At 43.4% G+C, this 26885-nt stretch overlaps 1 protein-coding gene across 1 annotated transcript in view; it reads left to right on the plus strand.

Moving 5' to 3' along the window:
- Nucleotides 1–5167: 5167 nt before the first annotated feature.
- The window catches only part of CPPED1 (calcineurin like phosphoesterase domain containing 1), an 84003-nt gene continuing 62285 nt past the window's right edge, over nt 5168–26885 (plus strand). Inside the window, exons 1-2 of the mRNA XM_061599554.1 lie at nt 5168–5337; nt 16431–16649. Of these exons, the coding sequence (XP_061455538.1) occupies nt 5271–5337; nt 16431–16649 (286 nt within the window). The 5' untranslated portion in view covers nt 5168–5270. The remainder of the gene's footprint in view (nt 5338–16430; nt 16650–26885) is intronic.

Below are 26885 nucleotides of genomic sequence, written 5' to 3' on the forward strand. Positions count from 1 at the left end.
ATAATGGAGAATTTTACAGTGTGTTTTCTTTTATGATTGTTCTTTTTATTGACGCTCTAAGAGCTATTATGCGGAGTTTGTCAGAATCGCCTTTTACTATCTGTAAATGATGCTTTGTTGTTTTTATGATGGATGGTCAAGATGCTGAAAGCAGAATCCTAAGTATGCTCAGGCTACGTATACAACATACATTTAACACACATTTAAAGCATTTCTCCCCCAAAGAATCCTGGAAGCTGTAGCTTATTAAGGGTGCTGGAAACTGTACCTCTGCAAGGAGTAAGCTACAGTTTCCAGGATTCTTTTGTGGGGGCAGGACACCATGTGCTTTACATGTATGGTGTGTACATAGCCTTAGAGTGTTCCAGGGTCTCAGGCAAAGAGAGATCTTCCCATCAAGTGCTACCTGATCCTTTTCAGCTCAGGAGTGGGGAATTGGACCTGGTCAGCTTGCCAGCTCTATATCTGCCCCCCTCTCCGTGGGCCAAGTTTGCCAGGTGGGGGAGCCACCCATCTGTCAATCACCTGATGTCACAGTGACATCCGTTGATGCATTTTTGCATAGTGCCATGCGCAGGGCTTTGCAAGCCGGGATGATCAATTGATCTGTTGACAATTGAGGTTTCGGCAGTTACTCCCAGGTAAATGGGGACAGGACTGTAGCCAATGCTAGTCCTACTCTAAGTAGACCCATTGGAATTAATAGACATGACTAATTTTGGTAACTCCCACTGTGGAATATGCTCCCCAGTGAGGTCCGCCTGGCACAGTCACTGACATCTTTTCAGTGCCAGGTAAAGACATGTCTTTTCTCCCAGACATTTGATAGGTTGAGATGATGTTTTGTATTAAATATGTTGCCAAACCTTCCTGTGGCTGTGTGTGTGGGGGGGTGCTATTGCTATTGTTTTGTTGTTTATTGTTATGCTTTTATAGTCTGTTGTTTTAACATTGTGTAAGTCACTTGGGGACCTTCAGATATTGAGTGAAGAAGAAGAGGAAGAAGAGGAGGAAGAAGAATGAACTCAATGGGGCTTACTTCTTCTGGGATATAATCCTATGCAAGGTTACTCAGAAATAAGCCCTGCTGAATTCAGCGAGGTCCACTCCCTAATAAGTGTGTTCACAATTGCAGCCTATTATTTTATCCATGTGAAATTGGCAAACGCTATGAGTTCCAGAGTTATAAACGACTCACTTACAAAGATGTCATCAACCACTGTCTTAAGTTGTATCCTGATCTATATGATTCCTTCATGGAAAAGTAAGATATAATAAAGAAAATCAAAACTTGAAAAGCAGGAGCTTTTATGACAGCATTTGTGTGATAGACATCCTGGTTGAATAAAAGCTGGCTGACGTTGGCAGGGGAAATCTGTTAGCTTGTAAAAAATTCATACATTTTAAAACCACAGTATCCCCACAGCTGGCAAATGGATTATAGCCTGAGCAGGAAGAGATACAGTTGTGTGTGAATAAAGATTGTGTTTAATATTGAGATAGAAAACCAGAGCGAGTGAATAAATATTTGAAACCTGTATGAATGTCTGTGCCAAATTCCTAGTCATCTCACTGAGATTATGGTTCAGGAAGGGGAAAAATGGGTTTTGAATGTGATGCAGCAAATGCCAGATGCAAAGTGAGAAGATCACGTCAGGCCATTTACAAGGGTAAAAGCCAAACCAAAAGTTATTTCTAGTACCATTCTGCCTCAAAGTGGGAACTGCAGGTGGGTGGGTATGGGGAAAGGGTTTTTATAAATCTGCCCTGCTCACTTTTTCTTCATCACTGGTTGGTGCATTTTTTATTTTATTTTTTTTACAATGGGGATAGGAAATATTGCCCTCACTCTGATTTGGCTTCCAATGCCATCATGCAACATTACCATGAAGTCAATTCAGAGTGAGGGCTGTACTTTCTGCCCTCACTCTGAAGTTGTGCCAGTTACAAAAAAAAAGTGCCCAAGAACAGCCAGCAGTGCAATCACCGCAAGTTATTTCCATATTTTGCCCTGTTTGGGTTCTTCAACTTAAAAAAAACACCCCTGCAGCTTTGCAAACTGCAAACAGTATAGTGAATGGAGGGTGGGGGAATCACTACTATTTTATTCTGATTCTTATTTTTAAAATTAATTTATATACCACTTCATGCCAAAATAATTTGTCAGCAATTTACAAAGTATAAAAGCCAGTTACAAAAACATTATAATATAAACATCCGTAATTAAAATAGACTCTGTGTGTGTGTTAACCGAGGATACACTTTTTAGGTCAAATCCGCCCCTGCCAACATGGCCACTGACCACAAATGATGGAAGCTATAGTCCAATAATATCTGGAGGGTGACTCATCTCTGCTTGAAAGTGTCACAAGATTCTTTGTTTTTTGCTGCAGTGGAAGCTGGCTTTTTAGGGCAAATCAAGTGCTACCCTATCAACCTCAGTCTGCCCTTAGACAACTCCCACATGCCTCCTTTCTTACATAAAACTAACCCAGGAGGGGTTGCCTTGGCTGTCCACTTTCTTTTCCTTAGTCTTGGGGACAAAAATATTATTGGTTGCCTCTGCCTGTCATTGGCTATGGCTCCACCTACTGTTGGCCTCCCTGCCTTCCACCCTACTAATCTCAATGAGTGCCAGGCACCACTGTTTTGTTGTATTATCTGTTCCTTCTGTATACTGTGAGGTTAAAAAAATCTCACTTTGTTTTGCCGAGTGCACTGGAACTGCTTACAAACAGACATTATGCCGGGAAAGAGGTTTATAGCTGAGCTGGCATCTTAAACAGAGAGAGGACATCTTTCCACTCTTAAAACCCACAACAGAGTGAGTGAGCGAGAGAGAGAGAGTTAAAGAAACATTTCTAAATACTTAGAAGAGAAAACAACCAAGACAAAGAAAACTGGTGGATGTGAAGGGACAAGAGTCCTTAGAAACTGAGAGTGTGGAACAGCTTGGCCGAGGGAAGTATGGAAGAAATACTTCCTGAACTAGATTTTAGAAAAAAGTGAGATTCTGGTTATTTCATTGAGATTTTTATTTATGTATTTACAGTAGTATAGTGGTAAATTCAGAAGTGCAGGGTTCCTTAATGATAGTCACACCACACCTCCTCACACAGCTATACCTCCTTCAAAGATTATACAGTAAGATGATCTTTCAGTCTCTTACTTTGTTTGGAGTACTTTCCCTTTGTGATGCATTGCAACAATCAATGAAAATCTCCATGTGTTGATTTTCAGCTAGATCTACTATTTTCTGTGCACGTACATGGGCAAATATACTAAGATCCTATAAAGTAAGGAACGTCCTTTGCTGAATTTCCCTTCTTGGTGGCCATACTAGGGGGAGCGTGTTAGCTGGCTGACTCGCCTCCTTTCACTCCAATTGGCTCCAATCAGCTGAAAGGGTCATTGAAGACATTGGGACCCTGCTCCCAAAAAAGCAAGGGGTATAAGACCCCCTGAGACCCTGGATGACTACACCCCTGTGTATTTATTAAATTCCCATCTCAAAAACAGGATGTGTAAAACAGCAAAACTTAACAGATAAAAAAAACCTTCAACAAATCCTATGACAATTTAACATCAACATATAAATGGCCAAAGACTTTAGCCGTTTCCACATTTTAATTTTAAAATCTAAAACCCAAAGGCAGATAATATGCTGTTGTTTTATGTTTGGATATTTTTAATGATGTAAGCCACTATCTTCATAGAATCATAGAATAGTAGAGTTGGAAGGGTCCTATAAGGCCATCAAGTCTAACCCCCTGCTCAATGCAGGAATCCAAATCAAAGCATTCCCGGCAGATGGCTGTCCAGCTGCCTCTTGAATGCCTCCAGTGTTGGAGACCCACTACCTCTCCAGGTAATTGGTTCCATTGTCGTATGGCTCTAACAGTTAGGAAGTTTTTCCTGATGTCCAGCTGAAATGTGGCTTCCTGCAACTTGAGCCCATTATTCCGTGTCCTGAACTCTGGGATGATTGAGAAGAGATCCTGGCCTTCCTCTGTGTGACAACCTTTCATGTACTTGAACAGTGCTATCATATCTCCCCTCAGTCTTCTCTTCTCCAGGCTAAACAGGCCCAGTTCTTTCAGTCTCTCCTTATAGGGCTTGGTTTCTAGTCCCCTGATCATCCTTGTTGCCCTCCTCTGAACCTGTTCCAGTTTGTCTGCATCCTTCTTGAAGTGCGGAGACTAGAACTGGATGCAGTATTCAAGATGAGGCCTAACCAGTGCAGAACAGAGGGGAACTAATACTTCACGCGATTTGGGAACGATACTTCTGTTAATGCAGCCTAATATAGCATTTGCCTTTCTTGCAGCCACATCACACTGTTGGCTCATATTCAGCTTGTGATCAAGGACAATTCCAAGATCCTTCTCACATGTCGTACGGCTGAGCCAAGTATCCCCCATCTTATAACTGTACATTTGGTTTCTCTTTCCTAAGTGTAGAACTTTGCATTTATCCCTGTTGAAATTCATTCTGTTGTTTTCAGCCCAATGCTCCAGCCTGTCAAGGTCCCTTTGAATTTTGTTTCTGTTTTCCACTGTATTAGCTATGACATGCCTTTTCATGGAACAGGGATAAATCATCAGGATTCCAGAAATATGGCACAAGTCTATGCAAACTTCCTTGGGAGCAGAACTCTGTGGGATTTACTTCTGAGTAAACACACACAGGATCGGGATGTCTGTGAACTGCTCACTCCCCTTTAACCCCACATCTACCTCCACAAGATGGTCACAATGCTGACAGGATTTTTTATATTCTTATGCGGAGAGGGAATTTCTCTCTCCACGCACATCGTAGAACGATGACTAACAGAACCTACTTCTAATTAAGTGCTTGGACCTAAGTTCAGCAATGATGCAAAAAGCAATGCCTCTGAGTCTGGGCAGAGTGCCCTTTCCAAAGTGGCCGAGTGTGAGTCCGCCCACAGCGCATTCATATCTGGAATGTGGCATAAGAGCTTCCAAATTAAGGCTGCAATCCTATGCATCATTACCTGAGAGTAAACCACACTGAACACACGCGGGACTTAACTTCTGCGAAAAATTAAGGCTTTCTCAATACCTTTGCCTGTCGGGACCCTCCTCCTCCCTCTTCGGGCCGCGCCCCCAACCCCCTAGGCCACTCCCCTTTCCAATGGTCCACGCCCCTCCCCTCTCACGATCACGAAGTTCGCTTCCCTTTTGTAATGACAGGAGGAGTTCGGCGGTGTCCTTTTCACTGAAACGCTAGTGACCTTCAGTAGACTCGCCATGGCCCAGAAAGAGCAGGATGAACTCCTGAAAGCCCGGGATCGTACTCTGAGCGCGTTTCGCGAAGGTATAGTGAATTAATTTTAGGACAATCGGTCTTCCCTGTTTGGGAAGGGCAAAAAGTGAGGGCGGAACCTTGCCGTGGGCGAGTCGCTTCCACCCGGATGCGTGATAGCGGCGAACCGCTGGGCGATGGGGGACGGGAATAAGTGGAACGCTGAAGTAAATAAAGGAGACGAGCTAGAGGGCTTGCATGATGCAGTGCATATTATATGCGTCTTTTGGGAACAAGCGTTGCGATAGGGAGTCCCGGCAAGCGGGAACAGTTAAGAAAGGGAGAGGCTCAAAAAGCGAGGCAGTGTGGTGTAGTGGCTAGATTAGAGCTGGGGAGTTTGGTGTCCAGTAAATGTTGCATTGCAACTTACTCTTATCGTCCCTGGCCGTTGGCTAGCTGTGGCTTAATGGAGTCGGGGGTCCCGTAAGATCTGGGAGGCCACAGCCCCCAGCCCACTCCTGGACTTGAGTGTTGATCTAGTAGTCCTCAATACCCGTTCAGTCCTGATCTTGAGGTTGTCTTTTTTCTTATTTTTACACTCACCCCTCATATCTTGATCTACCTTGCAGGGCTGCTGTGAGGATAAAATCGTTAAGTGGTCCACCAAGGCCGTCAGCAATTTTCAAGTGGTCCTTGGGAGGACAAACAGTTTGGGGACCACAGGTGTAGAGGAAATACTATTTTTAAGGGTGTCGCTTTTTCCAGCTCTACAGCACTGTTTGTTTATTTTTGTTGACTTTTTAAACCACTCCTGAAGGCTTAGGCTGACCAATGACACTTGAAATGATCACAATAAAAACATTTATGTATAAAATAGACTCAGAGATTACTTGGGAGTTCCCTGCTCACTGGCTTTAGTGCAATGTTTTCTTTCTTTAAAAATGACATACTGCTTTTGGAAGAGACTTTGGCTCTGGTCTTTGGAGGAAGGGACCTTCATCCTGACTTCTGAGGTCCATTTGGACCCCCAGTGCACTTTCCATTGTGTAATTTACACATAAGTAGACCTACGGGGACATTGTCACAAATTTTAACATGTGCAACATCCCAAAATTTCAGTCAGTTACCAGTTTTTCTTGAAATAAAAAAATACTGGGATCCAAAAATACTTCAGCAAACAGCCTTGAGTGCAAATCTGTACCCAGGTGCACTTTTCATTGGATAATCTACAAATGAGTAGATCTACAGGGTTGTTGTCCTCGAACATTGTCACAAATGATCACCCGTATAATATCCCCTCAAATTTCAGCCAAAAATTTCATTTTTGCTTCTAGAAGCAAAAAACCATCTGAGGTGCAAAAATACAGCAGAAATTGTGTTTACTCGATATGCATGGAGAAAGGGCCAATGTATACTGCTCAGAAAAAAATTACGTCATCTGAATAAGTGTTTTTTGGCTCTAGGTGCTTTGATATTACCAAACACACTTGTGGAGACAGCACAGAAAACAAATAGTCTCTGGGGTACAAATGACCTGATCTTTTCATTGGAAATCTCATTGGGGCACAAATATCCCCCAAGGTCAGTCAGTATGATTTTTTTGCCGGATCTGCACTAAGGTTAAGGCTGAAAAGAGTGTAAAAAATGTATCTTTTGCAAGGGCCAACAAACATTTGGCTGATGTTGGAAACGAAGCAAAAATCTGGGGGCACCAGGACCATGCACTTTATCTGAACTCTATATATGTTTACTCAGAAGTAAGGCCTATTGGGTTTGGGGGGGGGCTTATACTGTAGCCTTCTGCTTCACCTTCCCCGGATGTCAATTACTGTGATCATTCTCAGGCTCCAAACATCTCAGCTTGTACACTAGCAGGGACTTGTTTTGATGGTAGACGATTGAGGTGCTTTGAGAGCTTTAGCCGCCCATTGTCAAAAGTGATGTGAAAATTCTGTAAAAGTTTCTTGTGCAAATCAGGGTAATTTGCATTGGAAGATTTTCTAATGCCCTGGAGAGTTATCTAATTTAGCATGTTTGCTTTACTTGTATTTATTAAACAAAGCCAAGCTTGTCTAATATTTATTTGCAATTGACATCCATTAATGGTTAGCAATGAACTTATGAAATGGAAAAGTGTTCCACTGCTATTAGTATTTTTCTGTGGAAAATACTCTATTTTGGAAACATTTCAGCCCCACATCATTGGCTGTAGCTGCCTTCTTTAGTTTTGAGCTGAACTGGGGGGTAGGGGGTGGGATGAGCTGTTATTGCATTGATTCATCCCAAGTTGTACTCAGCTTTGGAGATGATCCATGCCCTTTCCCAAATTCCAAGCAAGAGAGAGACTAGGACTCCTCTGGTTCTCCTCGCCAGAAGGTGATGAAACAATCGCCATGGTGAGGGGTATGGTGTGGAAATGTGGATCTTTACTTGTTCGCAGTTCAGACCTTCTGCATGGAACCCATGGCCAAAACAGCCTCTCTAGGCAGACCATGCTGATTAAGAACATGAGAAGAGCCCTGCTGGATCAGGCCAAAGGCCCGTCTTGTCCCTCATTCGGAACTCGCAGTGGCCAACCAGATGCTTATTAGAAGCCCTTTAGCAGAACCTGACCATAATAGCCCTTTCCAGCTACTGGTTCTCGGAAACACACCGTGTCTGATAATGGAGGTAATAAAACCATAATGACTTGTAGACACTGATGGCCTTATCCTCCATGGATTTAGAACACAAGAACAGCCTGCAGGATCAAGCCAGTGGCCCATCTCGTCTAGCGTCATGTTCTCACAGTGGCCAGTCTGATGCTTATGGGAAGCCCTCAAGCAGGGCCTGAGCGCAACAGCACTCTCTCCTCCTGCAGTTTCCAGCAACAAGAATTCAGAAAGCATACTGTCTCTGACAGTGGAAGTAGAACATAGCCATCATGGTTAACATCCATTGATAGCCTTATGAATGAATTTGTCTAATTTGGATGTGAAAGACATCTTGTGATAATGAGTTTCATAGGTCAACTGTGCCATGTGTGAAGGAGCCCTTTTTGTCTGTCCAGAGTCTCCCACCATTTGGCTTCATTGGATGACTCTGGGTTTTAATATTAAAAGGATGAGAGAGAAATTTGTCTCTGTCCTATTTCTCCAAACCATACATCATTTGCTTAGTTCCCTCCATCTTACTCACCTGTCCCCCCTAAACTAAAAAGTCCCAAACGTTTGGAGTTGTGTTCAGGGAAGGAAGTGGCTTCTAAGGCAGTGGTTCCCATTTTTCCTCCTGCAGACCACTTGAAAATTGCTGACGGTCTTGGCAGACCACTTAATGGTGTTTTTGTTTGTTTTTTTGCCTTTTGTAGCAATTGTAATGTGTTGTGCTAGGTGCTGTATGATTTTCTTTTATTTCTTACATTGTATTTTGTTGTATTACAATATGCATGCTGTAGAATTGAAATTGTAATACAATGAAATACAACATCAGTAATGAAAGCAATGTTTTATTGTTTTGTTTTTATAGTATGATGCATTTATTTTTGTTTTTAACATTGTTGTAAGTCGCTTGGAGACCTTCGGGTATCAAGCAACTAATAAAACTAATAAATAATAATAATTAAAATGCAATTAAAATCAAGTTGAATATTTAATAGATATTTAATGGACCACCTGAATGACGCTCATAGACCACTGGTGGACCAGAGATCACAGTTTAGCAACCTCTGTTGCAAGGTTGTGTGTGGCCCTAGTTAGCAATTCCCAGAATTGTGAATGCTTTGTTCATTCTCTTATTACAGATTTGAGGGTTTCAGAGAACAACGGCTCTGTTTAACCCTTCATAAGTGCCTTCATTCTCTGTTTCCGTGGGAAATGGTTTTTATCTCTCAAAAACAAAAGCCAAATCTCCCAATCCAGAACGGTGTATGAGAAATACTGCCACATTCACATTCTGGCGACGGGTTGGCTACAGATGGTCTTTGTCAGTTTGGAACAGAACACCTTCTATTCTGCAGAAGAGCCGATGACAGATGGAGTCACCTAGTTACACAAAAGTCTACAGTTAAATGTTATCGCAGGGGATGTCCAGACACAGTGTAAATGTTACTGAATAAAACTAAGATGCAAATACTCCAATGAAGCATGCTTTCAGGGTTGTTTTAAAGTGAGATCTGCAAGAAGCCAAAAGAGGTTTGCTGGCTCCATCCTTAAGCCGTGGCATAAAATACTTGGGCTGGCAAACGATTGTCCCAGTGATGGAATGTTCCAACAGTGGAATGTTAACTTGAGTTAATAGAAAAATTAGGGTTAAAAACTCTCCATATAATAAAAACCATTAAAAATGAATTAGGATAATAATTATTCTTCAGGAGACGGCATCCTGCAGATTCCATCCTGTCAGGAAGTCTGTTCCACTTAATGTCAGGATCAGCCCTATAGAACGGCAACACCTATCCTTTGCAGCTCTCTCCTATTTTATATCAGACAAGCACCTTTTCTGTTGTAGTTTTGGCGCCTTCGAAAAACTTTTCTCTTTCAACAAGTCTTCTAAGAGGCCTTTATCTCACTTGGTATCTGTAATGGATGTGAACTGATTTTGTATATGTGCTGTTGTTGATTATTTACATAACCATTTTTTTAAAACTGTTTTTATATGTGTAATTGTTTTAACTGCTTTAGATTGTAAGCCTGCAGGCAGGGAGTGTCTTCTTGTTTGTTTTTATTAATATTTTGTAAGCTGCTCTGGGGGCCTTTGGGCTGAAGAGTGGGGTAAAAATGGCTTTAAAGAAATAAAAATAAATAGATACAGCTGCTTTTATCTATGTAACTATTATATGTTTTACTGTAATCCCTGTGGGGTACCTCATGGGAAGAGATTCATAAATGAAACAAAATAGTAATGCACTCTCAATACACAAGCATACTTATAGGCATATTGGCTTGCATCCAACCATCATCATCATCATCATCATCATTTTATTTGTATGCCGCCTTTCCACATAAAATTGTGCTCAAGGCGGCTTACAACAAGGTGAACAAAAATACATGTCAAAAACAATTGCAAAAACAATTTCCTAATAACAAAAAATAATAAAACAGTGACATAAATATAATAACCAAAAACAACTTTTCAACATTATGAACATAATAAAACAATTATTTAAAAACAAAAAAGTAACCATTAACACCCCAAACCCCTAAAGAAAACCATTTACTGTATCTCCTACAAAACTTCATTATTCAGAGGGGAGGCTTGTTTTGTATCAGCACATGTCTACTCAGAAGTACTTCTCACTGGTCAGAGTAGAACCATTGAAATTCATAGACCTGGCTTAGTCATATTCATTCGTTTTAATGGGTCTACTCTGAGTATGACTTACAACCCATTACTTTGCAACAAATATCCAGTCTGCCATTAAGTTAAGATGGTGACATTAAACAGAAAATCAGCAAGCACGTTTTGGCCTGAAAGTTCCTTTTCAGCACCTGTTTAACTTCTGCATTTCTAAACCACCACGATGCCTTACCTTAATCTGAGGTAAGATTAAGGGCTGTAGTTTAGTGATAGAGCACATTCTTTGCATGCAAAGGTCCCAGGTTGGGTTGAGAAAATCCTGAAAAGCTGCTGCCTCTCTGTGTGGACTGCACTGAGCTTGATGGTCTGTTTTGAAACTCCTTTTTGATTGTCGTCTGACTCTTGGAATAGCAAAGCGTTGGCTTTTCAGAGTTCCCCTATCCTGCACGATTATGGATCTACCCATCACAATATTATAACCTGAAGCTATCCAATGAACCAATATGGGATTATACTTGATTAGAGTTGCATTGTGTGACGAATTCGCTTCCCCCCCAAAATGGGGCTTTTTGCAATAAGGAAAGTGTCGGGGAAATGCACTGGAAAGTGTGGAGTAACAGTTGCATTGACTCAATGTCCTCTAACCTCCCCGCAAACAAAAAACCAGTGTGGCGTAGCGGTTAGAGTGTTGGACTAGGACCTCGGAGACCAGGGTTCAAATCCCTGCTCAGCCATGAAGCTCACAGGGTTGTTGTGAGGAGGAAATGGGGAGGGAGAGAGCCACCTTGTATACCACCTTGAGCTCCTGGGAGGAAAGGCAATATAGAAATGTAATAAGGAAATAAATCAGAAGGAATATTCATTAAATAGCCAATGTCATCTCCCTGTAAGCAAAGCTTGAGTCGCCAGTCATTTTAATGATTTGTCTGTATTTTTTACAAGATTTTTTATGTTGCCCTGATGTTTTGCAAGAGAGGGCGGTATATAAATACTGCTATAAATAAACAAATCAGGAATGAGTATTCAATAAACAGGTCATCTGGAAGCGCCCACGGTGTAGGATTCAGCTCCTCTCTCCTTTGAAGTTTATTGTTCTGTTATATTTCTTACTTAAAGCATTTTTACCCTGCTCTTCAGTCAGGAAAGACTCCCAGAGGAGCTGGCACATCAATTAAAAAAGCAAACAAAAGTGACATCTGCACCATATATTTAAACTGTCATGGCTTCCCCCAAAGAATGATGGGAACTGTGGTTTGTTAAGGGCCCTGACAATTCTTAGGAGACCCCTCACAGAGCTACAATTCCTAGCATCCTTTACAAACTACAGTTCCTGGGTTTTTTTTTTGGTGGGGGGAGCCATGTCTGTTATATAAGAGTTCTTTAATTGTATGGTGTGGATGGGGCCCAAGGCAGTTCTTGCCCTCAGGCATACAATCTTAAAAGACAACACAAAAGGAAAAAGGGGTGGGAATGGAGGAGGGGGAAAGCAAACTCAGACATTCGTTCTTTAAATAAATACAATAATACAACCTAACACTGTTTCTTCTCTGTGCTTTCTCTTTGCCCACTTCGCTTCTGGTATTGTACCCTGGGGCAAGAGGAGTTTGGGTGACTGATCGTGGGGAGGCAGCTTCAGTTTTACTCATCCGTGTGCCCCTTTTGTCCTTAAAATCAAGACATCCCCTCCCGATCCTCAGATTTTCATCTGACCGTTCAAGGAGCTGTCCAAGGTGCTGAAAGCTAAAAACACCTTGGACAGCACCTTGCAAGTTGAGACTAAAACCCGGAGCGAATTCACTGCCCCACTGACATTGCAGCCAGCAGCCTCCTCTGCCTGTCCTGCTTTATATGTAGTAGGCACAAAATTAAACAGTGCTTGTCTACTCAAACGTAAGCCTCACTGAGTTCATTGGAGCGTATTTCCCAGTACAAGGGCATTGGATTGCAGCCTAAATCTCTCCCTCCCCCCTTTCATTGCCACATCTATAAATCACCTTTCTGCCAAAAAGCCCGGGGTGGTACATATTTTTAAAATATGGCTGCCACTCTCATGTTTGGTTTGTTGCTTACTCAGGAAATAGCAACATGTTAAAACCACACAACTGACGGAGCTTGGACATGCAGTCTCCTTACGTTTGCATTTCTCTACATGATGTGACCATCGCTAACGGGTTATTGCAGGATGAAGCCATCGTGTCCAGCACAGGGCACAAAAGTAGTCAACACACTTTTCAAGAATCGGTGCAATAAATCACCTTGACAGTGGAGTTCATTTGAGTAGTCTCTTCTCTGTGTGCGGACTTGCCGCCGTAAACAAGACTGGCCTGCTCTGTAGTTTATTTGGCAGTGATTTTTCAAGAGGCATTGACCCTTCTCTTCGAGTCAAAGTACATGTTAATGTTCTGGGCCATGAAATAACAGCCAGGTGGGGGAGGGCAATGGTCATAAGCCAGATTGGTACTGTGTGGGTGGGTGAGTGGGGGTGAGGGGTTAACCCTTCCCCTTCCACACTGTTGGTTTTTATTTAGCAAAAATGTGTATACTAAATTGGCAAATCGGAAGTGGAATGATACAGTGTTGCTTCCTGGTTTGCACGTCTCGCTAAGCCGAACTGAGACTTAGCACAAGCACAGGAACTGCTGCACCGTGCTGAGCTAAACCATGGCTTGGCTCAGCATGTTATCAGAACTCTGGCTCATGGTTTAGCTCTCTCCAGACTAACTGTGAGCTATAACTAAGAATTGTGCTATGGTTTACAGCTTGTAGTTTGCCTGCGACAGCTAAATCACCAGGTCGGGTTTGGACGATGCATTACGCCAAACCATGGCTTACCTCAGTGCAGCACAGCAGCCGCTGATTCCTCTCCCAGAGCCCCCACATTGGGCTTAGTGTGACGTGCAGACCAGGCCAGTTTCAGGGTAGAGCATGTTGCAGTATTAGAAGTTCAATTCAGCTTCGTCTTCAGAATACATTTCTAAGTATTCTGTCTGTACTGGAGTGTGTGTGAAATTATGTCGAATGTTAAACGTTGCTGCCACAATATAGCTCCGGTATTTATTTATTTACCTATTGCATGTATATCCTGCATTTCCTCCGAGGAGTTTAAGGTGGCATATAAGCATGGTTCTCCCACTCCCAATTTTTTCCTCACAACAACCCTATGAGGCAGGTTAGGCTGAGAGACAGTGATTGGCCCAAGGTCACCCTTCATGGCCAAATGAAGATTTGAACTCTGTTGTCCCAGATCCCAGCCTCACACTTCAACCACTATACCACACTGGCTCTCCCCAAACCAATTTGTTCTCCTACATTTACATCCCACCTGTCGTCCCTCATGGAAGGGTACATGTGGTTCCCAGGCAGTCTCCCATCCAGGCACTGACCAGACCCAGACCTGCTTAGCTTTAGCAAGGTGGTAGCCTCATGTGCCTTCACACCAAACCGTGGATATATAAAACAGAGAAAAAAAGGCTAGTGGAATCAGAATCAAGAAAAGCTAGAGGACTCAATAAGGACATCAAGAGGATTCAAGAGCTGTAGGTGTGTCACGGTCAGACCCACCTCACCTTCACTGGACACACCTTGCCCCTCCAAGTTCACAGAATCATGCCAACATTGGAGAGCCAGTGTGGTATAGTGGTTAGATAGAGTGTTGATCTGGGAGCTGCGAGATGAGGGTTCAAATCCCCACTCAGCTGCAAAGCTCACTCGGTGACTTTGGGCCAGTCACTATCTCTCGGCCGTACCTACCTCACACAGTTGTTGTGAGGATAAAATCAGATAGGGAGAGAGCCGTGTTTGAACACCAACCTTGAGGTCCTTGGAGGAAAGGCGGGATATAAATGTAATAATAAAAGAGAAAATAAAATAAAATAAACGTTTGTATTTGCCACCACCCCTGCCCCTCTCCAGGGTCCTCCTTGTGGCATCACACTGTGCCCTGGAGATGTCCAAGTGCTTCTGAGGCCTAGTGTGACAGCATAACTGTTGCCGTTCCCCTCCTCCAAGCTGTGACCTGTGGAGGGAGAAACAAGGCTCTCTGAGCCTTGGAGATGCTCTGACACCAGCAAGATGCTTCTCAACTGTCCCAAGGCTCATTACAACATTAGGAAGAACCCCTCCTTTTCTGAGCTTCTGGGAAATGGATCGGGTGAGTGGGACCCATACCATATTAGAATTGCATTCGCCGTTGGCAAGCTGGTGAGTGCGTTTGGACCTATGTCTAAATTTCTACCTGGAAAAGGCTCATGAATCCTGTTCTTGTCAGTGAGCATCACAGCCTTTTAGTAGGTGGGCCTGTTCTCCCCTCCTGCAGCCTCAGTGTCACTGGTGGCTGGTGCCCATTGGGACTGGTGGGGCAGAAGGCAGCAAGGCCAACAGTAGGTGGAGCCAGAGCCAATGACACGCAGAGCCAACTCATTCTAGTTTTGTCCCATCCTCCTGAGTTCTACAAGGGCACCAGTGAGACTAAGGAGGAGGAAGCTGGTGGGCAGGGCCACCCCCTGGACTAGTTGTAAGTAAGAAGGCGGTCAGATGGGGCTAGCTGAGGTTGGAATAACCTCTGCCAGGCTGGGAGCTGGCTAAGGTTGGTGGGGCACTCCCTCATTTGCCCTAATGGACTAGCCTCTTTTACTCAATGCCATACTTCATTAAAGCCAACGAGGGGAAAACCCAGAATGGTACCTAATAATCCACGTGTATCCTTATTTTCTTTTTCGTTGATCTGCATATGCCCTCTGAGCAAAGTGTGGATGTGGGTCGGTGCTTTTTGCAGGCAAACCAGTTCAATGTGCTGAACCGGTGCCTGGCTGTAACAATGGACTGGATGAGGGCTAATAAACTGAGGCTCAGTCCGGACAAGACTGAGATGCTGCTAGTGGGTGGTTCTTCTGACCAGATGGTGGATGTCCAACCTGTCCTGGATGGGGTTGCACTCCCCCTGAAGGAGCAGGTTCATAGCTTGGGGGTTCTCCTAGAACCATCTCTGTCACTTGAGGCTCAGGTAGCCTCGGTGGCATGGAGTGCCTTCTACCAACTTTGGTTGGTGGCCCAACTACGTCCCTATCTGGACAGGGATAACCTGGCTTCAGTTGTCCATGCTCTGGTAACCTCCAAATTAGATTACTGCAATGCACTCTACGGGGGGCTGCCTTTGAAGATGGTTCGGAAACTGCAGCTTGTGCAAAATGCAGCTGCCAGATTGGTAACAGGGACCAGATGGTCTGAACATATAAAAGCAATTCTGGCCCGCTTGCACTGGCTGCCTGTATGTTTCCGACCTTGATTCAAGGTGCTGGTTTTGACCTATAAAGCCTTACATGGCTTGGGACCACAATACCTGATGGCACGCCTCTCCTGATACAAACCCACCTGTACACTACGTTCCAGATCAAAGGCCCTCCTCCAGGTGCCTACTCCAAGGGAAGCTCGTAGGATGGCAACAAGGGAGAGGGCCTTCTCAGTGGTGGCCCCCAAATTATGGAATGATTTCAATGATGAGGTGCGCCTGGCGCCAACCCTGTTATCTTTTCGGCGCCAGGTCAAGACTTTCCTCTTCTGCCAGGCATTTTAGCATGTGTTTTATACTGTTTAATTTTTAAATTGTGTTTTAAATTCATAAGATCTGTTTTAAATTGTATTTGTTTTAATGTTTTTAGTTACTGTAAACCGCCCAGAGAGCTTCGGCTATGGGGCGATATACAAGTATAATAATATAAATAAATAAATAAATAAATAATAAATAAAATATTGCACTTATGTGCGTGATGAACTGCTGTATTATAAGTTGTGACAGGGTTAGTCTGGTCTTTTAACATTTTAATTTATGACAGGTGCCTTCCTCTTTTGGAGATCTCTTCATTTCAAGGCTCCTTTTTTGCTTTTCTCTCTAGATCTGGAACAGGAATGGAAAGCCCCTTTCTACTTCATTCAAGGAGCTGATCCTCAGTTTGGATTGATGAAAGCTTATGCCATTGGCGACTGTGGTAGTGGAGGCGATGAATGGGAAGAAGAGCTCAGACTAACACAGCAAGCAGTGCAAGCCATTAACCAGCTGAACCCCAAACCGAAATTCTTTGTACTGTGTGGAGATCTCATTCATGGCATGCCAGGTAAGAGAGTTTAAAACTGTAGGCTGATTTAAAAAAAAAAAAAACCAACGTGTTCCTTCTAAAATCTGGCATGGGGACCTCCAGAAGTTGTGGGACTGCTGCGACTCCCATCATTCCTGATGGCCACATTGGCTGGAGAGTGATGGGAGTTGGAGTCCAGCAACATCTGGAGAGCCAGAAGTTTCCTACTGCTGCTGTAGACTAATGAGACATAGGAAGCTGCCTTATACTGAGTCAGACCATTGGTCCATCTAGCTCAGTATTGTCTACACTGACTGGCAGTGGCTCTCCAGGGTTTCAGGCAGGGATCCACTCCCAGCCCTACGTGGAGATGGTGGGGACTGAACTTGGAACTTTCTGCATGCCAGATGCGCCACCACTGAGCTAAGGCCCTTCCCTAAATATTTGATTAAAATTTTTAAAAACGAAGCTAAAAGTTAATTTTCTAAATATTTGTATCCTTTTTCTTTCCTGTTAGCCAAAAACAAGTAAAACATTAAATACTGATTTGTATACCCCCAAATGATGATAACTATTGTTAGGCCACCTTTTAAAATAAGTAGGGAGGCTAGTCTGACCATATCTAACTGCCCTTATGGCTTGTCTACATTCTCTCTCTGTGTGTGTTTTTAAATACTGTGCCAAGGTAACCTGAATTCTACACCCAGAAAAATCTGAGTTCTGCAAATGTGGCATGGCATGAAAATTGGCCTGTTCTATATGCATTTATTCTGCTAATTATGGGAAAGATTTCAGACAGAGTCTCTCCCAGCCCTACCTAGAGATGCCGTGGGTTGAACCTGGGACCGACTGCATACAAAATAAATGCTCTAATCCACTGAGCTATGGCCTTTCCCCAAGAAAGGAAATTGTTCCTTCTAAATGTTTCTAGTGCGGCGACGGGCAGCAGATGGCCTGTGGGGTACATACAGCTCCCAAAAACACACTGTATGTGAAGTAATCTTGTTAGCGAAATGAAAAGCCTAGCTTTCATTGAAAAATGAAAGGTTAAGCTTTCTTTTTCATACACAGTTACCGCAATAGGTTTGAAAATATAGCAATCAAAGACTGGCAACAAAGGCATGAGTTGAGAAGAAGCTTTGCATTTGTGTTGGAGCAGTGCTGGTTTCTGATTCACAAGGACCTCTCTTTCTGAACAAAGAATATCTTCTCTCCTCCCCCCCCTTCAGAATAAGTTGAGTGCCATCAGCTCTGGTTTAGCAGATCTGTTTTTATCTTTATTTTTTTTTAAGTATTGGGAAACGATGATAAACCAGAGATCTCTAGCCAGTTTATTTATTGCTGAGATTCATTTATGTACCACTCTTCATTTAGAAAATCTCCTCTGTTCACAAACCCAAACAGCCAAATACAGTTTGAAAACAAAATAATACCATAAAATCATCTTCAACCTCCTGTAACCCTCCTGTGGACTCCTTTCTGGGGCTTGGTGAGAGTTGGAGTCAGGCAACATCCGGAAGGCCACAGGTTCCCCATTCCTACCTTTTAAGCCAGCCTTTCCCAACCTTTGGGTCCCCAGATGTTGTTGGAGTACAACTCCCATCAGCCCCAGTCAACTTGGCCCATGGTCAGGAATGATGGGAACTGTAGTCCAGCAACATCTGGGGACCCAAAGGTTGGGAAAGGCTGTTTTAAACCATAGTTTCCCAGCTCTGACTTCATGAGAAATCATGGTTCAAGTAACTAGATCATCTTTGCCAAAGGGAGGAGGGAATGGGAGGGTATGGAGGAAGCGCACAGGCATCATTGTTGGTCTGATAAACCAATGTTTACTGGACCAAGATCTTACATCTGAACCAGCCCTAAGTGTGTCAATCTTGTATTGCCTTGGGCAAATCACTGTCTCTTGGCTTAACTTGTTTCCTGGGTGGTTTAAGATAAAAGGGGGGAGTTGTGCTGTAGGATAAAAATACAACACATCGCCTTTTTCTTCAGTCATCTTGCCACTGACCTACCTGTCCCTTAGCCTTCCTTCTTTCCTAGTTTGCCTTCCCATTGGGCTTCTTAGCTTTCGTGCATACCCAGCACTGTTTCCCCTTCCCCGCCTCTTCATCTCCTGCCAACATCACTCGGCGATTTCTTTCTCTGCATCCAAACTGATCTGTCTGTTTCCCACAGGAGCTGCTAACCCACTCCCCCTTGCCATCTGATACGCTCATGAACTTTCCACAACATAAGTAATGGCTGAGCCCTGAGGTCTTGGCTTGCAGGCGTGAGGCTGTCTCTTACAACTGAAACCCTCGATATTTATTGCGCCTCTCCCTCCTTCTCACAATGATTTTCAGTATTGCGCACCTCTTGGTTACAACAGAACATATAAAGCATGTTAATATAACGATCCCTTGGAGCAAAGAATTCTGTTTTTATATATACGTATATAGGAAATAGTCAAATTGCCTTCAACCTCCGTCTTACTGAAATGTCACTCCAGTACCTTACAAATTGCTCAAATTTTGTGATGATATCTTCATGTGGATACATTGCTACATGTTTCCAAAGTGTCAGCTGCTTATTTTAGCCATAAACCATGGAGCCATCACTATATGGCACCTGTGGGGAACCTTTGGTGTGATCCTCCAGATGTTGCTGAACTACAACTCCCTTCAGCCCTAGCCATTGTCCATGCTTGCTGGGGTTGATGAGAGTTGTAGTCTGGAGAGTCAAAGGTTCCCCACACCTGATGGCTTTAGGGATGGGGGAGAAATTCAGTTCAGTTTGCATTTCAGGGCGAACTTACGTAGTTCACATTTTCTGAAAGAAGATGCAAAGTGAAACATGGCCACCTGTCAAAATTCATGGTTTTTCTGAATTTTGCAGTGCGCCAGCCAAATATGTACAAAAATGCATATACTAGGGTAAAGTGTGCATATAAATGCATATATTCGTGAAAATAATATGCAAAGATGCATTATATTGCTTTGCAAAACTTTGTATATTAGGCAAAATTAGGAGAAATGAGCACTAAAACGCTGATGAATTTTCATGAACACTTTTTAAAAATTGTAACTGATATGGAAATGTGGATAACTGAACTTAAGAGTTGAAAAAGACTGAAATTGACATATGCTCCCATCCCTAACTGACATGCATAGGCTGTGTTGATACAGCACAGGTAGAGCAATCCAAATGATGGGAAGCTGGCAGAAGAGGAGCCAGAGGAAAGTCAGTGACATCCACTTGCTGCTTGGGAGCCGCTGGCCTGGCTGAACCCAGGCTCCGTCAGGAGCTGCGTGCGGAAGCCGGAAGGGAAGAGCCAGCTTCCATGAATAGCATACCAGGGGGTAAGCAGTCCCCATTAACTCGCAATTCAATTATCTTCCTCCGCTGACCTTTTTGCAGGTGGAATTCCTGTGTGAATCGGGACCCTCAGGAGCGCTCCAAAGAAGAGTTGGATGCCACATAAGTATAATAGAATTATAGAGTTGGAAGGGGCCTATAAGGCCATTGAGTCCAACCCCCTGCTCAATGCAGGAATCCAAATGTTCTTAAACGTTCCTTCCCCCCTAGCTTTGATCATCGCACCATTTTCGTTTCTCCCACTCAACTGCTCCAATCTGCGGAACTGGCACTTTTACAGGTGCAACATAGTATTTGTTCTGCAGTTGTAAGAAATCAATCTTTTAGCGTGGCAGTACATACACTCCCTGCCTATTGACATCAGACTGGTGTCTTCACTGTACTCTTTTTGGTACCTGCTGAAACCATTTTTGTTCAGGCAAACCTATCCAGATATGTAGAAGTCAACATGTGTTTTAATTTATTTTTAATCTGTTTTAGTTTATTGTAGATTTTAATTATTTTTTTTTAATTTTTAAAATTCTTGTAATTAACTCGGTCTCCTATTGATTTTTTTAAATGTTTTAATTTTTTTTGTAAACGTCTTATAATGAAGGAGTGTTAACGAAAATAAAATAATAAATAAATAGGACAGGAATGTTTGGCAGCAGTCATGTTTTTTTGGCAGGGAAGGATATGAAAATGAGGAGAATGTTTCCAACTAATTGCCCATCTAGTGCAGTGGTTCCCAGACTATCCCCCCCCCCGGAGCTCTTAAAAATTGCTGATGGTCTCAGCAGACCACTTAATGATTTTTCTGCCCGTTGTAGCAATTGTAATGTGCTGTGCTAGACGCTGTATGGTTTTTAATTGTTATTTTAATTGCTTCTTTTATTTCTTATACTGTACTTTATGGAATTACAATTTGCTTTCCATAGAATGCATGTTGCAATACAGTAAAATACAATATACAGTGCCTAGCAAAAGTAATCAGACCCCTTACTAATGCTCTCGAGAGCCAGTGTGGTGTAGTGGTTAAGGTGCTGGACTACGACCTGGGAGACCAGGGTTCGAATCCCCACACAGCCATGAAGCTCACTGGGTGACCTTGGGCCGGTCGCTGCCTCTCAGCCTCAGAGGGAGGCAATGGTGAACCACCTCTGCATACCGCTTACCATGAAAACCCTATTCACAGGGTCGCCATAAGTTGGGATTGACTTGAAGGCAGTCCATTTCCATTTTTCACTAATGCTTTCATATTACTGAATTACAAATGGGACACTGTAATTTTGTCCTGTATGATATTTTATTTTGAAACACTGAAACTCAAATCAATTATTGTAAGGTGACATTGTTTTATGTTGGGAAATGTTTGTAAGAAACAAAAAAGTGAAATATGTTGCTTGCGTAAGTATTCAACCCGTGCTGTGGAAGCTCCCAGTTTACACAGAAGAAAAATTGCCCTGTCGAGGACACAGTTACCTCACCATTTGCCTCCACCTGTGAACCATTCAAGTTGCTGTCACATTGTCAGGATAAAAACCTCACTGTTGAAGGATCCTTGGTCAGGCTGTGGATCTGAAGGAAACTGAAGACCAAAGAGCATTCTACAGAAGTGAGAGATAATGTAATACACATGCATATATTAGGAAAGGGTACAACATAATATCCAAGTGTTTGGATATCTCATTGAGCACAGTTGGATCAATAATTGGGAAGTGGAAGCTGTATCGCACCACCCAGGCACTGCCAAGAAAAGGCCGTCCCTCAAAACTCTGCGCTCAAACAAGGAGACTTGCGAAAGAAGCCACAGAGAGGCCAATAATCACTTTGAAGGAGCTACAGAGTTCAGTGGCTGGGAGTGGAGTAATGGTGCACCAGTCAGCCATATCAAGAGTTCTGCATAACACTGGCCTGTATGGGAGGGTGGCAAGGAAGCAGCCTTACTCCAAAAGTACCATCTGAAAGCACGTCTGAAAGTATGGCTTTCCCTACTTAAGACTGCAGCTTTCCGGTTTAAGCTGCTGAGTCAACTTCCTTCACACGTTGCAGAGCATGTCTAGAGTGTAGTTAGGGAATTCTAGTGAGCTAGTATAGAGATTCTTATGAAGCGCACTGCTTTTGATGTATCCATTACTTTAATAAAACAAGAGTTAATTGCACCTGTGTCTCAGCCTCATGGATCCCGCTCTGAATGGGACAGGGACTGAGCATCTTGTTAAAATTGAAGGAAGAATGGATGGAGCAAAATACAGGGAAATACTGCAAGAGAACCTGCTTCAGTGCACTAAAAAACTGAGGCTTGGGAGGAAATTCACTTTTCAGCAGGACAGTGATCCCAAGCAGAAGGCCAAAGCAACATTGGAGTGGCAGAAGAACAAAAAGATGAACGTCCTACAGCAGCCCAGTCAAAGTCCTCATCTCAAACCCATTGAGAATCTGTGGCGCTCTTTGAAAATTGTGGTCCACAAGCGATGTCCAATCAACCTGAATGACCTGGAGCGAATCTGTCAAGAAGAATGGGCCAAAATCCCTCCACCTGGTACATACCTACCCCAAAAGACTTAAAGCTGTTATTGCAGCGAAAGGTGGCTCTACCAAATATTAATGTGGGGGGGGGTTGAATACTTATGCAAGCAACAGGTTTCAGTTTTTTTGTTTCTTACAAACATGTCCCAACATAAAACCAGAGCTTGGAAAAGTTACTTTTTTGAACTACAACTCCCATCAGCCCCAGCCAGCATGGCCACTGGATTGGGCTGATGGGAGTTGTAGTTCAAAAAAGTAACTTTTCCAAGCTCTGCATAAAACCAATGTCACCTTACAATAATTGATTTTGAGTTTCAGTGTTTCAAAATAAAATATCATATAGAACGAAATTACAATGTCCCATTTATAATTCAGTAATATGAGAGCATTGGTCAAGGGTCTGGTTACTTTTGCAAGGCACTTTATGAAATGAAAGGAGCAATCAAAATACAATTACAGATCAATAGGAGCATTTAATGGGGGCTTGCCACGAACAAACAGGAAAAAAAGTTGCTTATCCTTAACAAAATACGAAGGTTCAGGGGGAAAAAAGAATTAAGGACTGATAATACACGAATATGGAATATATCAAACAATAAAAACAAACTTTAAATACTTATTCCAAAGGGACTTATATCACCAGTTAATAAGAGAAATACATAATTTATTTATTTTTAAAGTGCTCCTTTGGTGTTTTGGCCAGATGTATTTTGGCAACCTGTCTTTCTCAATGGCCAAGTGCATGAAATCCAGGCTTTTAAATAAAAAAAAATCCTTTCAGACTGGAAGCAATATATATCACAGTCTCATGCGGGATGCCACATATCACTTTTACAGTCCAATTCCAGTGAATAATGAATAACTATAAAGAAGCCGTGGCATGCGCGCACCACCTGAATGAAGGTTGCAGATCACTGGTTGTCCCTGGACCACAGTTCGGGAACCCCTGCTCTAGTGAGATGTTGGCGTTTGTCCTAATATTTTAAAAAGGCTTTTCTTTCTTCTTCTCCTCTGCCCGCACCCCCCCTCTCTCCCCCAGTTTGCAAAATGTTACCAAATATACATTTTAGTCACACAGCTTAAATTTTTTTAAAACGGAGCGCATTGAACATGGCCAAGATTGCTTGTCTGCTGGGCGGTGTGTTTGCACTTGTAGAAACATTGACAAGCAGCCTAGCGCTGCCTCCAAGCAATAGCCCGAAAGCGACTGAACATCCTCTCTTTGTTGTGAGAGGCCTTTCTTGTGCCTATCTTCTTTAAGCAGCCTTCTCTGCCTTCAGGATTGCTTTGGGGATAAAAACGGCTCTTCTTCTGGAAGACACAGGCTCATGACTAAAAAAAACTTGAGCCAATTGCTAGCTAAGTTGTGAACTGTGGCAACAACGTCTGGAAGCGAGTGGTGAAGCAAAGAGTTCTCTGGAAACATCCTCCACTGAGGAGGACAGAATGCCACACCCAAGTGATGTCAGTGCTGAGGATCTCGGCTGGGGACATCTTGGGAACCGGTTGTACTGTATGCATTGCATGAGACTGAACTGTGGGATTTGCTCCTGCAAGGTGTAGTAATGGCCACCAGCTTGTGGGCAACTCAGGACCAGATTACCTGAACAGACCTGTGCTTATAGTGCTTAGATCAGGTGTAGGGAACCTTTGGCCTTCCAGATATTGCTGAACCACAGTTCTCATCATCCCCGGCCATTGGCCATCTCTGCTGGGGTGGATGGGAGGTGCAGTTCAACAACATCTGGAGGGCCAAAGGCTCCCCACAACTGACTTAGGTCAAGGGTGGAGGAACCTTTTCTGGCTGGCCAGGCAAATAGTTATCTCCCCACCCCTGGAGGGCTAAGTTTGACAGGTGAGCCGGGCCACCTTCCTGCCAATCACATGACGTTCCAGTGAGGTCAGGCAACACTACACTTTGAAGGCCCGACCGTTGGGGCCTTCAAAGCGCAGCACAGGGGCTGGTGAGTGGAGAGTACAGTCCTGCTGGCCGCTAGGGTCTGCTTAACCAGTGCACTTCCCATAGGGAACACGCTTGGGAAGCAGACCATGGAAGGATTGCACCCCAGCCTCCTGCCCATCAGCTGGCATCACCCAGCTTTTAAATAAAGTAAATCAATGATAAGCATCAGCTAGATATAATTGACCAGCAGAGGTAGGGTTGCTTATGCCAATGGCAACCAACTTCTTTTCCTTCTGGAGGGCCACAGGTTCCCCCACCTTGGTTTAGAGTATCTTCCATGAGTGCACTTAGAGAGGTTCCTATAAGACAGCTATGAATTAGCTATCCTCTCTTTCCCACCATGGCTCAAGCAAATTAGCAAGATCATCAGAAGATTGCATCATTGCTCTCCTGTACTGTTGCACGGACTGGGTCCCCAGTAGAATGGATCTACCAAATGGATGTTGAGTCTGCAGGGGTAGATCACCTTAAAATAATCCCCCACATAGGAACCTCGGAAGCAGCTGTATATGGAATTAGGCCATCTAGTTGATATTGTTAAACTGACTGGCAGCAGCTGCCCCTCCTTAGCTAGAGCTTCCAGGGATCGAACCCGGGGCCTTCTGCGTGCAAGGCAGATGCTCTACCACTAAGCTACGGCGGCCCTTCCCACTTCCATCAAAGCCGTGCACAATGCTGAGTGAGAAAATATTTGCTCAGCCTTGCGTCGGGGTCAAGCTGTCATCACTCTCCTGCTTGCTGGCAGGTTGTTATTTATTTATTTTTATTTAAACAATTTGGATACCGCTTAACTGCAATTAAGTGTACAATAGAAAGGAAGCAAAAACGCTAAAACAATAACATCGGAATTCCGTTCAAATGGCTGCTGCAATAATAATTTTAAAATGTCTTTGGTAAGCGCTGGAGGTTCCACAGGGAAGGCGCCTGCCTGACTTCAGCTGGAAAGGGGATTCCATAAAACTGGGCGCACAGTCCTGAATCCATGGCTCCTGGTGGATACAAGCCGAGCATTCCAGGGGTACTACTAATGGTGACTCTCCTGAAGAGCTTAGGGTGGTCCTTGGGGTATCCTGGACCCAAGGGCCTTGTCAATCAACAGAAGAACCTTGCGCCTGGACCAGGAGCCTATGGGCAGCCTGTGCAAGCGTGAGAGCCCTGGAGTTCAGGGCTGGTGATAGTCTGTCCCCAACAACAGTCTAGCCGCAGCATGTTGTACCAGGTGAAGCCTCCAGACTAGGCCTACTAGTAGCCGCACCTAGAGCACATTGCAATAATCAAGTCTTGAGGTTACCACTGCATGAATCACTGTGGCCAAACTGTCCCTGGAAAAGAACAGCCATAGCTGATATGCAAGCCGTAGCTCAGCCTTTCCCAACCTTTTGGTCCCCAGATGTTGCTGGACTCTTAATTCCTGGTCATTAGCCATGCTGGCTGGGGCTGATGGGAGTTGTAGTTCAGCAACATCTGGGGACCCAAAGGTTGGGAAAGGCTGCCGTAGCTGATAAAAGACACTCCTAGCCACTGTGACTATCTGAGATTAGACCCAGTAATGGCTGGTACCTCCATGAAAGTGGGGTAGTGAAATTACCTTGGACAGCTCCTTAAAAGTTCGGACTAAAACGCAGAGCGGATTCCACTGTCCCACTGACAGCAAGCCACCAGCTACCGCTGGTTAGACTGGAATTTAGTATTTATATATCTTTCAGCTTGTGTGTCTTGGTTTTTTCAGCTTTAGCTTTTTTTTTTCCTTAAGGAAAAAAATATTTAGCATTATTTTAAACAGTGTTCTTTGTTCAAGGGCTTCCAAAATTAGAATGAAGCAAAAATAAGCCTGCCACTGATTGCAATATGAAGAAAATGACCTGATTAAGGAAATTGTCACAGCAAAACGGAAATTAAGTCTGTTGTTCCACGGATTGGAATAAATCTTTTCTTCTGTTTCTTGACATAATATTTGAGGTTGGGGAAGGGAAGGAGAGACTTTTGGCAACCCTACAGTAGAACTTGCTCCGAAAAATCAATTTTAAAAGATGCATTCCGTCGTGGTCTTGGGCTACAAAATTTATGGCCTTGAATCTGCCCACACTCGGGCTCTGGCTGCTGTCTTATTGCATTCTGTGGATATACTGTAAAAATTTATGTGGTGATAAATGCAGGGAGCTGCAAGACTGGTGCCCAGGGTTAAAAAGAGGGAGAGAGACAAATTTCCTGGTGGTGGTGTTTTTAAATTGCTATGGTTGCAGAGTGTGAATTGCTAAAATATTGGAATTGCTATGGCTTTTGGTGCCATTTGCTGAAAATTTATTGAATACATGACAGAGCATGTTCTGTATGGACAATTCCTGCCCCTGGCCAAGACAATTTGGATGTCTTAATAAATTTGTTTGTCATATAATTATGTCTTGATTTTCTTACATTATGGTGATTGGGGTATGTTATACGTCAGG

Source organism: Rhineura floridana, chromosome 17 (assembly GCF_030035675.1).
Source record: "Rhineura floridana isolate rRhiFlo1 chromosome 17, rRhiFlo1.hap2, whole genome shotgun sequence".
Lineage (NCBI taxonomy): Eukaryota > Metazoa > Chordata > Lepidosauria > Squamata > Rhineuridae > Rhineura > Rhineura floridana.